This window comes from Pinus tabuliformis, chromosome 4_2 (genome assembly GCF_031772625.1).
Source record: "Pinus tabuliformis cultivar Carrire ecotype Pingquan chromosome 4_2, CPIR1, whole genome shotgun sequence".
NCBI classification, from domain to species: Eukaryota; Viridiplantae; Streptophyta; class Pinopsida; order Pinales; family Pinaceae; genus Pinus; species Pinus tabuliformis.
Genome location: NC_142304.1, coordinates 167,167,314 through 167,184,198, shown reverse-complemented (window position 1 = coordinate 167,184,198; position 16,885 = coordinate 167,167,314). Strand labels below are relative to the sequence as shown.

Below are 16,885 nucleotides of genomic sequence, written 5' to 3'. Positions count from 1 at the left end.
AGCTTCCCCAGGGGAGAAAGATACAACATCTTCCATGTTTTGTGCCTCAAGAAGGTGTTGGGACAACAAGTGATGATAGCTATAGAGTTGCCCCCACTTGATGATGAAGGGTATCTAGTTTTGGAACTGGAGGTCATTTTGGAGACTTGGGAAAGGAAGCTAAGGCGTAGAACCATCAGGAAGTTTTTGGTGCATTAGAACTTGTCATATGAGGATGCCACCTAGGAGGGTGAGTTATATTGGAGCATCCAGCATTGAAGTTGCTTGAGGACAAGCAACATTTGGGAGGGGAGGATTGTAATGTCCCTTCCTAAATTATTTTGTCACAGGTTTAATTTCCCACAATTTTGGATAATTTTGGTGACCATGGAACCCACTCAATTTTGACTTAAGGACTTGTGGGAGAAAAGAAGGCCAAATTATTTTGTTAGTGGAATGTTGGGGGCACCCACATAGGAAAAACGCACTTGGCTAAGTGAGGAGTTCGAATTGCCTTGGAGGGAAGTCAAAAGGCAAAGAGGAGGGTCACACACGGGAAGGAAGTCACATGAAATTATAAATAGCAAGAGTTCATCTTCACAAAGTGCCTTTGTCAATTGAACTCACTTTTGTTGCTCGAGCTTCTTAGTCGGGTCACTTGTTGTTTAACACTGAGTTTTCCAAGCGGAGAACTCACCCTTTCTTCGAGGGACTTCGAGTGCCACCCTAGGGAGGTCAATTCGTACCACTTTGGAGGAGAGATGGAGGGATTTCAAATCTTATCTTTCAGCCTTTGCTCAAGTAGTGCATGTTCCAGGAGGACATAGGAAGGGAGCACACAAAGGTTGTTTCAGGGGTCTTCCAGGTAGCACTTGTCGGGAGAATTTTGGTGTGAAATTTCTATCACTGCAGCAACTGATTTATTTTACCTACTTATTTCCCAATAAGTTATTTACGAAAATCCTTTCAGTAAACATTCAAATAAATTCTACTACAGATATCATGCCATAATATAGAAACAAATACATGCACAAGAATCAGACACATCAACACAAATATTTTGGACAAATGTCCCCGAAAAAACCCAATGTGCAAAAACTAGTGCAGCAGAGGAGGATTTTATTATTCAACAATTCTTCAGTACAACTGGGTGCCAAACTGGCTTACCCAACATAGAAAAAAATCCCCAACACTTCTCCCAGTCTCAGCGTTAGGCTTGCTGGCCTTTGCGCAACTCCCAGACCCTCTGTGTCAGCACTGGACCTCTTTGCATCACCCACGCAGGCCCTCCAGTAACTGTGCAGTTTTGTTGCCTCTGCGTCTACTTGAGAGGCTCTGTGTCTGCCTCTCTCACCTCTGGGTTGGTCCTCTGGTGTTGTTCCTGACTCTCTATTCCGTACCCGCTGTCTCTTGCTACTCTCCAAACCACTAGTTTGAATTTCTCAGTTAACACCACTCCAGAAATCGAACTGACTAGTCTCCCTCAGTGTGTTCTCCAACTGACCCTCAAGTCTCTTCTTATACTTTTTTTGTTGGTCCCCCAACAACCAAGATTAAATCTCTAATCAATGGCTAAGATTAGATTTGGCTTGATCCATGACTTTTGGAACCTTCTAACCCAATTTTATATTAATATCCATTAATATTTTTTTTTCCCTAAGTTTAGACTCAAGAACTCCATTAAAAATATTAATTATTTTAATATCTCCCAAACTGGTACAATCTGTCCAAACCATTTCTAGGTCTTGGAGATCTCATGTGCTTTAGCCTCTCCACCAATTTTCATGGCTAGAGCACATCCGATGCTACCCCAAATCAACACTCCCTCTTAGCGAGGATTGTGCTCTAGTAATACTCCATAGCGAGCATCACTCTGACTATACGGCATCAATACCTGTGTTGATGCTAAGCGTCCCCGCCCAACATCCTTTGCACTGTTGCATCCTGTACTGCTGCCCATGGTTCTACCTCTGCCACTGCTGCATCTGTACGGCAGCTCCCTCTACATCCGTGATGTTGCTGGTCCTTTCTCCCAACACTGCAACTCCCTCTGCATCTGTGTTGTTGTTGGTCCTTCTTCCCAACTCTGCATCTGCACTGCAACCTCTTCTCATCACGCTGCATTGTGCTACTATTGACTGCTACTGCACTGCAACATCACCCCCATTTTTGCTACTGAAATGGATTCTTTATCATCTCCATCTTTTCCCTAAAGTAATCAAACTTTGTTTTTCCAAGGGCCTTGGCGAGGATGTTTGCCACCTGTTCTCTTGTAGGAGTGTAGCTCAATTGTACAGCTCCTCATTGGACACTGTCTCTGACAAAGTGACATCGGATATCAATATGCTCTGACCAATCATGAAACACTGGATTTTCAAAGAGCTTGATGCAACTCTGATTATTACACATGATCCTGGTCACCTCCATATTTCTTCTGAATAGGTTTACAAGCAGTTTTCTACGCCGTATGGCCTCGCATGACGCTGTGATCGCAGCCACATATTCTACCTCAGCTGAGCTCAGAGCTATGGATTTATGTTTCCTACTGCACCAAGAGGTCATTCCTAATCCAATGTTGAAACAGTACCCAGAGGTACTTTTCCGATCTACTGAACTTCCAGCCCAATCTGCATCAGTAAATCCATTCAATATGATATCCTTACTCCTGGTGTACAAGAGTCCATAATCGATTGTTCCCTATATATACCTAAGAACATGTTTGGTTGTTTCCCAGTGCGCCCTCTTCAGCTCCACCATGAACTAACTGAGGGTGTTGACAGCGTAACAAATGTCTGGCCTGGTATTGACCAGATACATCAGGGACCCTATGAGCTTCTTGTATAAGGTGGGATCAACATCCTTGTCTTCTGATGCATCAATTTTCTTCCAGTTGGTGATCATTGGAGTAGCCATGGGTCTACAATCCTCCATCCTAAATCTCTTCAGAATTTTTGTAGCATATCTCCCTTATCCAAGGAAGATCTCCCCCTTTTTCTCCCAAATCCTTCATGTCAAATTATGTGGCTAGATTCTTCTTGCAGTCCCCGATGAGCCTAGATGATCCTGTCAGGAAGAGATTATCCACATATAATACTAGGATTAGAGGCTCATTCTCTACAACCAGATAATAGAGATTTGAATATGTGTCACTCTTGACAAATCCCATCTTCTGCAAGTAGCCATCAATTCGACCATACCATACTCTAGGTGTCTGTTTCAGCCCATACAAGGCTTTCTTCAATCTACATACATGAGACTTCTTCTCCTGTATCTCAAAGCCTTCTTGTTGTTCAATGTATACCTCTTCTTCTATCACCCTGTTTAGAAATGTCGTTTTGACGTCCATCTGATGAATCTCCCATCCCATCCGTGCCGCAAGAGATATCACGGTTCTAATAGATGTATACCTTGCTACTGGGGCGAAGGTCTCTTCATAGTCAATTTCTTCCTTCTGAGCATACCCCTTAGCCACAAACTTGGCTTTGTATTTTTCCACATTGTCGTCTGCAGCGTATTTAATCTTGTAGATCCATCTTGAACCTACCACCGATCTATCTTGAGGCTTTGGCACTACCTGCCAGACATCGTTCACCATTATGGAGTTGTATGCCTCTACCATCGCATCCAACCAAACTTGATGTTGAGAAGCCTCTTGAAAACTAGCAGGCTCCCCATCCTAAGCTACTAATGCATATATCTATCTGGTTGTTTTCGCTCCCTCTTATTGTTCCTTGGTGCACCGATGAAATCCTTTGCATCTCGCAAAATCTGACGAAGTTCTCTGCTCGTTCTTCCTCTGCCAACGGGTGCTTCTATTAGCTCCTCCTCCTCCTATGATTCTTCCTGATCTGAGGAAGAATTCTTTACTTCCATTGGTTGAAGAGGTTTGACCAACAAATCCTCTTTTGACTGCTCCTCGGAAGGCATTTCTCAAAATTTTCTGAAATCCCTGTCCTCCATGAACTTCACATCTCGTCGAACTACTACCTTCCTACTCCCTGGAAGATAGATTTTGTATGCCTTAGCGTTCTCGCTATATCCCACTAGATATCATTTCTCTGCAGTTTGATCCAACTTCTTCCTCTTTTCCTCGAGTATGCGGCAATATGTTAAGCTCCCAAATATCCTGAAATGACTGACTTCAGGCATCTTGCCTATGAAGACTTTCTTTGGAGTAATCTTACCCAAAGCCTAATGAGGAGTTATATTTTGAACATAGGATGTCGTGTTGCATGCTTTTGCCCATAGGAATTTTGGCATATCCTGATCATACATCATGGCCCTAGTTGCTTATACAATAGTCCTATTCTTCCTTTATGCTACTCCATTCTGCTCTGGATTGTAAGGAGTTGTCCACTCTCTTTTGATGCCCTCCTTAGCGCAAAAATCAGTGAAATCCTTATCGACATACTCTCCATCATTATCTGAGCGCAAAATTTTTATTTTCTTCCCAGTCAAATTCTCCATCAGAGCCTTGAACTCTTTGAATCGACAGAAAACCTCGTCTTTCGTTTTCAGAAAATAAATCCAAGTTTTCATTGAGTGTCATCAATGAAGCTAACGAAGTACTCAGCACCACTAAGAGCTTTAGTGGACATAGGTCCGCAGATGTCTAAGTGTATCAATCCTAGTACACTCTTGGCCATGTTTTTACTTTTGGGAAATGTTGCTTTGGCATACTTTCCCAGAGCACATCCTTTGCATACATCATCTCGTTCTGTACTAAGATCCGGAACTCCTGTTACAGTGTTCCTGATAATTCTAGAGCCCCATGGTGCAAATGTCCCATTCTTCTATGCCAAATTTCATCAAATCCTTGTCTCCATGATTGCCTATTAGTGCCATTGGTGATTCTAGTTGTAGTCTGTACAACCTGTTACTTCTGATCCCGATCTGTACTTTCTTTTTTCAGCTCGGGTGTTTGACGTATACTTTCTCCTTCATGAAGAAAACGTCATAGCCTTTGCCTTGGAGTTGCGACACAAAAAGTAAGTTCATCCCCAATCCTGGTACATGCAGCACATTGGTAGCACGAAACCACTTTCCTGTTTTTGTTTGAAAAACTATGGTACCCTTCTCTACTGGAGTACACTTTGCCTTATTCCCCATGGTGATCTGAAAATTCATCCTTTCCTCCTGATAATCTGATAAACATTCCCAGATTCCCATCATATGCCAAGAGGCTCCACTGTCTATGTACCATACCTCTAATGATGCAGAACTGGTTACACAAGCCACTTCTTCTTCCAACCTGGAAGCCAACATAGAGAAATCGAAATCACTATCTCTTGTACAATTTTCTAAAAATTTGTGCGAGTCTCCTGACGTAGATGCCTCTGCATCATGGTCTCTACCCATAATTGATTTTCCCTTCCTGTCTCTGATTACTTGCTCTGCAGCATGTGAAAATTCTATCACTGCAGCAACTGATTTATTTTACCTACTTATTTCCCAATAAGTTATTTACGAAAACCCCTTCAGCGAACATTAAAATAAATTCTACTGCAGATATCACACCATAATACAGAGACATACATGCACAAGAATCAGACACATCAACACAGATATTTTGGACAAATGTCCCTGAAAAAACCCAATGCGGGACGGTGCAGCAGAGGAGGATTTTATTATTCAGCAATTCTTCAGTACAACTGGTTGCCAAACTAGCTTACCCAACTGACAAAAAATTCCCTAGCACTTCTCCCAGTCTCAATGCCAAGCTTGTTGACCTCTGCGCAACTCCCAGACCCTCTGCATCAGCTCCTACCTCTCTGCGTCACCCACACAGGTCCTCCAGTGACTACGTAGTTATGCTGTCTCTGCGTCTGCTTGAGAGGCTTTGCATCTGCCTCTCTCACTTCTGAGCTGGTCCTCTGGTGTTGTTCCTGACTCTCTGTTCTGTACCCGCTACCTCTTGCTGCTCTCCAGACCACTAGTTCGAATTTCTCAACTAACGCCACTCTAAAAATTGAACTAACTGGTCTCCCTCAGTGTGTTCTCCAACTAACCCTCAAGCCCCTTCTTATAATTTTCCTGTTGGTCCTTCAATGGCCGAGATTAAATCTCTAATCAATGGCTAAGATTAGATTTGGCTTGATCCATGACTATTGGAGCCTTCTAACCCAGTTTTACATTAATACCCATTAATATTTTATTTTTCCTAAGTTTAGACTTAGGAACTCCATTAAAAATATTAATTATTTTAATATCTTCCAAACCAGGTATGTTTTGTCCAAACTATTTCTGAGTCCTGGAGATTTCATGTGCTTTAGCCTCTCCACCAATTTTCATGGCTAGAGCACAATCGATGCTACCCCAAACCAACATTTGGCATTGGAGATTCAGTGGAATATCAAAATTTTGGAGGAGTTTCAAAGTAGGAGATTGTTGCTTGTGGGCAGCGAGATTTGCAGCTACCTGGGCCAGCGCAAAAGCCTCTCACTAGGCACACATGGGAGCTTGAGGAACGAGTTGGGGAGCTGGAGATTGTCGGGGAAATAAGGAGAACCTAAGGGAAGCACATATCATTCTTTTGGTGTGATTTGGGGAGCTTTTTCTGTCAGTTACAGGCAAGCCATATTTTCTAGCAGTTGGTGGAGGATGTGGTATTTGGGGGCCGGATTTCAGGGGTCAAAACAAGGCCAAACCCTTTTTGGGTTTTGTTGAGTTTTTGGTGAGGAGCTTGAGATTAATTTTGTAGAATTTTCTGAGCACCGGAGGTGGGGTTTTCAGCAAACAGTGCAGATTTCTGGGGTAGCGCAGGGCATCATTGGAACAGTTTTTTCCAGCACTTGGGCTTGTTATTTTATCACTTGGGCTTGTTATTTTATCACCTGGGCTTTGTCATGCTTGCCATTGAGGCAAGACTAGGTGCACTCCTTCCACATTATAGTACCTTGCTCCAATTGATTAATAAAATGGCTCAGCTGGTTCTTATTTCTGGAGTTTACATGGGTGTTTGTTGAATGTTTGAAATTTCTGGTATTGTATTTGTTATTTGCTTTGCATATCACTGTTTTCCTAGTTTGGGACATTACATCATAGGTCTTGGAATTCGTCATTTGAAGATTCTACAAGAAGAGAAGAATTTTTGTGGGTTTTCCTCTCAAGAGGAGAGGTTTTGGCCCTTGCTAGCAGCCTACATTTTGTGTCCTCTTGCCTCTTTGATCTTCATTGTTTGGTAGTGTTTTGATGATAGATAATACAATGATAATCAAGTGAAAGAAGTTAATAACAAGCACCTCAAGTTAAGTTAAAAGAACATCACAAGCAGTTATCAAAGTAAGAGAAATCACCTAATTAAGCTGCCCCTAGATTTCTCAACACTACAGACTGAAAATATAAAAAAACTTGTAACATCTTCATCAAAAAGACATAAGTCATAACTTTATCATTCTGGTTATCCTATATAACCCCATTTAGCAAATAGAAAGGCAGTTATTGATGTTATATTTTCTGTTTTTGAATGGCATGTCATTTATGAATTACAATACCAAGACACCACCAGGAAAAATTTATGAAATTGGCTACCTTGAATCAAAAACTCACAACATGAAGAAGCTAGCTGATAAAAAGAATTATTTACTACGCGAGTGAAACATCAACATTCAGCAGCAGGACACCCAGTGTTTACATTTAGTTCATACTAATAAAGTACTTGGTAAAGAATGTTACATGAAGAATAACATAACTTATGATTTAAAACAACTTGCACAAATCTAATGCCAAGGATCATCCCATCCTTTTGGCCCTTCTCTTTTGACAAAGTCAACAATAGCTTCTACTGCTTCTTGGACTCGATTAGAAAGGGAGTGGTTGCCCCATTCAATTTCAACCTTCTCCGCTCCCCCCATTGCATTGCAAAGCCTACCATAAGATAGGAATACAAATTTGAATAACATAATCTTGACATAGACCAACAAAACTTAACATGTAAACAAAATCATCTCGATTAGTACCACAGAACTAAACTATAAATCCAAAAAACCTGATAAAGCAAAGCAAATACTACCTCAGAAGCATACCTTTGGACAAGAGATCGTTTATCAACATATTCTGGCACATACTCATCACCCATGGAGAAGATCACCTAATAATTTTGAACAGTCACAAGCAAATAAGAATTTGAGTCTGTCTGAGCTTTTGCATGGATTTCCAATTTTCTACTTTTCATCAGCATTTAGCAACCCAAAAAATGGGAGCCTGCCATTATTATGGCTATTTACAGAACAAAACATAGAGCACCTGAGTTTTACCCAGCTATAAGGGATGATATTGCATACAGTAGCATATATTAGATACCAGAGGCATACTGGAGATGGATAATATGTTCCATGAAACAGCACTAGGCACAGAATAGAAAAGAGGCATGTGGCATGGTTTTCATTGTTCAACTACAATAACAATTCAGTACTCTCCTAATAGTACCCCAAAGGTTTAGTATAAATATAAGTCCCTCAGGTATTGGACATCTATACATGACTGATGCGTATAAGTTACAATCAAATGTCAAAGAGGAGATCCAGAGAGGTATGTCAAGAGGAATAAAAGAGGAGTTGAGTGGGTAGGGCATGGATCAAGAACTAAGACCAATTAAGGAGAATGGATTATGAAGAGAAGCATCAGAAGTAGGTATCCATGCAACTAATCATAAGCAGGAGACAAGAGGCATTGATGCCCACAGTCTGGACACTTTTTGTGGCACTGTCCTCATGAGTGATCTGTTTTCCTCAAAAAGATGTAAAGACATTTGCATTCCATGAGCATGTATTCTCCCTTCCAACATATGCACAAAGAACGAAATTACAAATGCATAAAATATGAAGCATGTAAGAATTAGTCTGTCTATTATTGCAATTCTGTCTACTGCTGGCCAATGAAGAGATGTTTGTAGGGCTCACACCCCAAACACCCTACTTACATGATTAAATCACAGAAATACTTATTTTCTTTAAAACCAAAGATACTCTGTATTATACATGGTGTTCATCTGCAAAATAGCATTTCTCCTATACATTTATTTGTGCTCTAACCATTTATGTTCTATGTTTACTTGGCCAACATGCATTGTTCAGTAGATAAGACAATCAATGCAATCGCCTTGTATGATAATGAGGTGGTTAAGCTTGTGACCTCACATTTCCTCTATCAATCAGGTTCTCTTCTCTGTTTCACTGATGAGACTTGGCCTAGTGAACATGTGTTCACATGTACTATATTTGTACTTTTCTGTTTGTACTCCTCGTGTCATTTAATCCCTAATCTTGTTAAGTTCACACAGTTGGGTTCATTCATTAACTGTTGCAGCTCTTCTAGAGCATCATAGTTAGATCCACCTGTTAAGGCATTCATGGCTTACCACCATCCCAATGTAGGCTCATGGTAATAGATATTAATGTAGATGGTCTCTTTTCTTTTGCCATCATCTCCTTAATAACATTTAATGAGGTTCACTGTCCTCGGGTCAATTGACCTAGTTAGCTTAGTTAAAAGTTAAAACACAGGGATCTCTAATCTGTTTAACTGCCCAATGGGTTATTGCTTAAGCTAGGAGAATGTGGGTCCCACCAGCTAGATCAATAGATATGATGTGGCAACATGACCAGTGTCAATGTGTCCTCTTGCAAGTTCAGATTGGGTCACCTGAGATGATGGTCTATTCCGCGCATTTGCAATACCCCAATAGCCGAGTATCCCTCGATAGCAATACATCAATAGCATGATAAAGCAATACCTCAATCGGGTCAGCTATTCTGTTGTGAAATATTCCCAAGTACAAAGAATAAATACCTAGGCACCTTAACCTTGTTGCTAATGCCGAATGATGTAATTCTGAGTCGGATCTGACACCATATGGCCTTAGGATGATGTAATGGAGACATCATCCTCCACTATGCCATGTCTGAGAATCACATGTGCTTTTCATACTAGTACATCAGACAATTGCACATACCCTATCACTGCCATGTCAGAAAACCTCTACCTCAGGTGAAGTTCAGGTGCATAACATCCATGATTTTAGTGCTTGATTGATTTATTTATTTGTTCACCTTACTATACCTTCTAGTGAAGCTAAGGGTTTAAGTGAGTTTAATCTGTAAATTGCCATGGATATTCCACTAGACAGTTCATCACAACAAATCTAATAAAATAAACTGAAATCTATTCTATGAGGGTTAAATTCCTCTAGATTCCAGAGTTTTTAATTGCTAATTTCTTGCTTATGCATGAAATAAATAAAATGCAGAAAATAAAGAACAACAAATACAATCACACACCATCTACATTGAACACAAGGAGCTGCTCTAGGAAACCCTTACAGAAGAAAACCCAGTTAGAAGGTGAGGCTGGTCTGCTCTCTTTTCTAGTATGGAAATAATGCAAGTACAAAGGGAAAGGCATTCTCTATGCAGTTACTTAAGACTGTGGCCTGCTAGGCTGCTATAGAACATTAACCCCCTCTATTATGCCTTCTAACTCCCACTCCCAATTGCTCTACTCTACTATGGAGCAAGATACAAATGCATATAATGGAACCCCTTGCCATCCTAATGGCCCGATTTTAACGAAGTCTGATAGCCAACTAGGGGTCAAGTTTTAAGTACAACTCCCAACTAGAGTTACAACTTTGACCCTTCTAGAGTCTTCTTCATAGTTCACACATGGCTAGCTTTTGTATGAGTAACAAGGGCTAATGCGGCATTGTCTCTAACCATGGTTCTCAATCACAATAAGTCAACTTACAAGAGGCATAACTTTGGTATACAAACTCTGATTGACATGATTCTTAAACCATTAGAAAGGTTTCTAAGTGTAGAATAAAGTCTCAGAATTTGGTGCTTAAATAGGAGAGTTTTGACCCCAAGAAACATCGTTTAATGCCTCAAAATGGCCCTTGAAGTTTTCAGGCCCCAATTCTCCAAACTAAGACACATCAATAGAAATGACCCTACATGTTGATTCCTTTGGTTTTCCACTTAGAAAGTGTCAAGATAGATGACAACTAATATAATGATCCAAACCAGATCATACCTCCCTATTTTGGGAGGCTTTCAGTCCCCAAAAGCTTTATTAGATGATGTGAGAAAAAATTTCCACTACCTTCTCCTCAGAGTACCATTTTGCTTTGCCTACAAGTTGTCCTTTCAACCCAATCTACCAAAGTTCATGCTGCCCCTGTCTTGTAGTTCTGGACTTCTTTGGCAAAATTGTGTCCTCTACCAACTCTACTTGAGCATCTGGTGCTAGGTTCTCTATAGAAGGCAGTACATGCCCTTCCTCCTAATCCAACGTGGAAGGTTCATAGAGTTTAAGATTGTCTACATTCACAATTGAGTAAATGCACATGTATGGGGATAGACTAAGTCTATAGGCATTATCTTCCACCTTTTCCAGTATCTCAAAAGAACCATATCACAAATCCTTGTTCTTACCATGACCTTGTAGTCCTTCCTTGTTCAACTATAACCATACTCTGCCTCCCAATATGAATAACTTCTTTGTTTTGTGTTGATCGTGCTTGGCGTTCTATTTTTCTTGTGAATTCTTTCACATCTCCTACACTTGCAAATGGATCTGCCTCATCTTTTAAAAAAAAATCTACTCTTAATGCGTCCCCTATGAGATCCTCCCTCTCTTCTTGTTGTCCATATACAACATCTAACGCTGAAGGTGGAAAATATCCAAAACAACTTTCAAATGGGGGTTTACCAGTACAAGTGAAATTACTCTGTTATAAGAGTTTCATATATAGACCAAGTTTTCATTCTAGTTCTTCGGATGTTCTGATTGTAAACCCTCAAAAGATACACCAAATTCCTATTGACCGTTTCTTTTCCCCATTTGCTTGTGGATGGAATGTTGTAGACCTCTTCAACTTTGTGTCCATCTTCCCCCACAATGTAGTCAAAAACACACTTGTCACTAAGAAATATGGTGTCCGTATTTGAAATGACGCTCATTGATATCCCAAAGTGCACCCAGACCTGTTCAAAGAACAAGTTTGTTGTTTCTTTCCCTTTGATGATCCTTTTATAGGGCATGAGAACGCACATCTTGTTGAACCTGTCAACTACCACAAACGATGCCATCTTTTTTATTACAAATCTATTCTTCCGAATTCATTTGAGGTTTCACATGATGATAGCCTATTGTGAAGTTCTGTGGCTTCAAAAGTTGTTTGCTAGTGATGGAATCGACCATGATATATTCAAAGTTTTGTGAAGCTTTCTGAGAATTTGCCTTTTTCATGACAAGTCGAACCACATTGAATCTAGGATGTTGTCCAAAGAAGAGCTATGAGGCTCGAATACATGTCTACTGATGAGCAGACTGTTGATGTTTTGACAAAAGTCACTATTTTGGATGAAGTTTGTTTGCTTTTGCGATAAGCTTGCAGTGGCTAAGAATTCCTCTTGGAGAGAGAGAACATTGATTGTATAACATCATGAATCTTCCTTGGGCTTGGCTGAGAAACCATGGTTTATGGTAGGGAAGATTGTTTTGGATACTCCCTTAGGTCATTGAATTTGACTGCGAAACCTTGTGGTTGGGTAGGCTGGTTCTGAGGCCTAAAGTGATCCTTGTTGAAAAGTGTAACTAGGTTCGGTCTTCATAATGACGTGTAATTATGATTTTATGTAATTGATGAAAAGAAGAAAAATAAAATTATTGTAATGCTTGTCTCATGGGTTTCACGAGCAAGGAATTTTATTTTAGTGATGGCTCCCATTGTGAGACTTTAGGATTTGTCATCTAGTCATAAAAGTCAATTGGAGTCTATGTCATGTATGAAGGACCCTTCCTAGGCATGTTACACTTTTGTATGAGTCATTAAATGTACAGGAAGGCCCTCCAAGACCAAGTAAAGTCTCCTCCTCAAGTCGGCTTCCAGAACGATAATTATATCCTCATCAAATGACACGTCGACCCAACTTGCAGTCATGTCGGCTTATTATGAGGCTACAACAACTATATATAGTGCAATGCGTCGTCATTTCAGAACATAATTTCGGTGATGATTTCAGTGAAGGTATAAAATAGAAAAAGGTGTGAAGTTCATTAAGGGAGACTTTTATCAAGCGAAGGAAAGAAGAGTATCAACCAAGCTCCTTTTCAAGTTTGTTTTTGGGTTGTTTTCCTTAGCACGTGTGAGGAAGTAAGAGTTTTGTTGTAGCAGAAGGGAAAGGTTAAGAAGAACTATTCTATGAAAGTGCCATAAGAGAGATCATATCACTTAGATTTGATCTACACAAATTGAAGGTATCAAAGGATGAAGGGATATCCTCATGTCTCTCAAAAGCATCTCAAATAAGATCTCAACTTCAAGATCTGGGAGAGATGATATCGGATAAGGAAATGATCTCCATTGTTCTAAATGCACTAACTAATGAACAAGGTAACCTCGTATCAAATACCTATGAGGACAAGAAAGCTATCCCATTCAACAACTTGTGGTCTCTATGCAAGATAGAAGAAGACAGGTTGAGGGCAAAAAGTGTTGAAGAATCAAATGAGAAGATTCAAACATTTGCTGGAAGGAAAGGGAAATTTGGAAAATTTGGTCCTCAGAAAGGAAAGAAGAACATAGCTAAGATTCAATGCTATGGATGTAAAGAATATGGGCATTACAGAAAAGATTGTCCCAAGTTAAAGAAGGGCAATAACAAGAGAGATAGAGAAGAAGCCCATATCACCAAAGAAGTGGAGGAAGCTGAAAAGAAGAAGTCCAAGAAAGAGGAAGTAAGAGATCTCCACTATTGAGATAGTCTTCCTCACATAAGTTCTTTTCAAGTTCCTAAGTCTTCTTGTAAGATATGGCTATCATGATTCACTAAGTAAAATAATGGGATGCATCAAGGCATCATAGAAGCATTGAAAGCAAGAGCTCGGGACATCATCATAGAGAAGCATGAAAGATGGTTAGAATCTATGGAAGTCAAGGATATAGCTCTTGGGAATCTCATTGAAAACACAAGTGGCAAGGTCATCTAGTACAAGGTTCATCATACATCTATCAAAAGGAAACATCTGTTGATGGGGATACTTTAGATCCTCAAGATTCTCTGATGGAATCTTCATTGAAAGGTTCATTGATCATGAGGGGAAGCAAGTGTTTCATCAAGAATTCCAAACTTGTGGAATTCATGGGATGATGGTATGATGACATAAAAGTGAAGCAGATCAAGGGATTGAAGCTCTTTCAATCAAGGAAGCTACTGCAGGAAGTCTGGATGATCCAAAGAAAAAATGAGGTATTTATGCTTACATTTGATATTGTGAAAGTCATGTCATATGGTAGCAAATATCATTAACCAATGCTCGATCTTAAGAGCATGATCAAAAGAAAGGATATCCTCCCTCAAGGGGATGCAGGAATGCATGGGTCACACATTCACTAGATGAAATCAAAATAATACGTCCTCATATGAAGTATGAGGTGGCTGACTACAATTGAGGAACTCTGATTGGAAGCACCTAGGAATGAATTGTGTGAAGAAAGGAAGGAAGAGATCATGGAATATGCAACCATGGTAAAGGCAACCAACATCTCATAGACCAAGAAGATTTGACTAGGATATCTTCATGGAAGATATGAAGACTCTGATGGAGTCTGAAAAAGAAAGAGACTGTTGACAATATATATCTTTGGGAGATGTGTCGATATGTATGCAAGATGTTGATGCGAACTTGAAGATGTCATGATGAAAGACCATCACAAAGGTAATGTCGATTTTAATGTTGATTCCTTTATTTTTTAACAAATATCTGGATGGGTTTATGCAGGGATGCCAAGGGAAGATCTATGGATGTCTTCCACCATCGATGCACATGTAGTAGGATGAAAGATCCTTAAATAAACAAGGCATGAAGAAGGCAGCATGGCATGAAGGAAGGCCAAATATGGACTGTCACTTTCCGATGGTGACATGGCTGACTCATGGATAAAAGTGATGGATGGTTGATGCCCTATGTAGAAGTCCTGAACATGAAGACTCCCGGATAACTTAAAGAAGTTCATGACATCGCAAGGAGGAGTTCTTCAAGCAGCTGGTTGTCCCATCATCTCCACCTGAGGAGTTGTTGTAGGTCCCTAATTAAGAAGCAGCCTGGAAACAAATTTCTTACTTGGAAGAAAATTGGAAATTCCTAAGCCAAGAGGGAGCTTAGGTACATTCCTTTCGTAGGAATCAGTACATTCCTTTATTGGAATAGATATGTCCTCCCTAATTAAGAGGGAGAGATAGACACATCATTCTTTTCTTCACTTGGGAAGACAGAATGGAGAGTTGGGTAAACATCTGGCATCTGATGCTCTTTAAGGATGCATTAGGGAATCCAAGATAAGAGTAGTCGTAGAGGATCGATATTCTTTGAAGACTGAGAATCCAAGATAAGAATAGTCCTGGTGGAACTCACCTTGAGAAACCGGGTGGGGTATGTTCCAAGAGAGACAATGATGAGGATGTCTATACATCATTGGTCTCGCCAGCATTGTGCTCAAATCTCGTGGAGAGATAGAGTTGTTAGTCAAGGCCTTGCTATGTGACAATGTTGGTTGATATGATGTTAAACAGATGGGTTACCAATCCGACTCTTCTTATGAGAAATTCTTCAGATTGAGAATGACCAAGTACCATTATGAATACCTCCCTAGTTAAGAGGGAGTGTTGAAAAGTGTAACTAAGTTTGGTCTTCATAATGACGTGTAATTATGATTTTATGTAATTGATGAAAAGAAGAAAAATAAAATTATTGTAATGCTTGTCTCATGGGTTTCATGAGCAAGGAATTTTATTTTAGTGATGGTTCCCATTGTGAGCCTTTAGGATTTGTCATCTAGTCATAAAAGTCAATTTGAGTCTATGTCATGTATGAAGGACCCTTCTTGGGCATGTTACACTTTTGTACGAGTCATTAAATGTACAGGAAGGCCCTCCAAGTCCAAGTAAAGTCTCCTCCTCAAGTTGACTTCCAGAAGGATTATTATATCTCCATTAAATGACACATCGGCCCAACTTGCAATCATCTCGACTTATTATGAGGCTACAACAACTATATATAGTGCAATGCGTCTTCATTTCATAACAAAATTTCAGTGATGATTTCAACGAAGGTCTGAAACAGAAAAAGGTGTGAAGTTCATTAAGGGAGCCTTTTATCAAGCGAAGGAAAGAAGTGTATCAACCAAGCTCCTTTTCAATTTTGTTTTTGGGTTGCTTTCCACTGCACATGTGAGGAAGTAAGAGTTTTGTCACAGCAGAAAGAACCTAAAAGAATTGCAATCCTAATGAGCAACTAAGTTGGAAGTAGGGCAAGGTTAAGAAGAAGTTGAGGCAAGCTAGAAGGAGTCACCATGCAAAGAAGGTCTAATTCAAGGAGGCCGAAACTAGTGAAGGTCTGAATCAGCTGAAGTAAAAGAGAAGCCAAGAAGAAGGAAGAAGCAGAAGGTTGACTATCACTGACTCATAGAAGAAGGACTTCATCAAGGAAGCTTTGTGTCTTGGTCTTGGTATTCGTCAATTGGAATCTCTATAAGAAGAAGAATTTGTTCGGTTTTCCTCTCAAGAAGGAGAGGTTTTGGTCATAGCTGATAGCCTATATTATGTGTCTCGTCTCTTTATGGTTTATGCATTGGTAGTTTTTTGATGAAAAAGAACATAACAATCTAAGTAAAGGAAGATCCTAATCTAAGAATGTAAAAAGCATTCACAAGTAGTTACTAATCAAAGAGAAATCACTTAATCTCTATGCCCTAAATTTTTCAATAATCCCTTAGGTCATTATGTTTGACCAAGAGACCCATGGGTTTGGTCGGGGACATTGATTTTGACCATGTTGATAATATCGCCGATATGTCAGCGATATTTGAAAATATAGCGATATTTTCGGCAAAACGATATATCGC

The 16,885-nt window shown here is 39.9% G+C and overlaps 1 protein-coding gene across 2 annotated transcripts in view; it reads right to left on the bottom strand.

The window, feature by feature from the left end:
* Positions 1–7,544: 7,544 nt before the first annotated feature.
* LOC149168705 (UPF0613 protein PB24D3.06c-like) overlaps positions 7,545–16,885 on the bottom strand; it is a 327,857-nt gene continuing 318,516 nt past the window's right edge. For both annotated transcript variants that reach the window (XM_089428384.1, XM_089428383.1), the window contains 2 exons: positions 8,004–8,068; positions 7,545–7,845 (listed from right to left, as the gene is read on the bottom strand). In XM_089428384.1, coding sequence (XP_089284510.1) covers positions 7,698–7,845; positions 8,004–8,068 — 213 coding nt within the window. In that variant the 3' untranslated portion in view covers positions 7,545–7,697. The remainder of the gene's footprint in view (positions 7,846–8,003; positions 8,069–16,885) is intronic.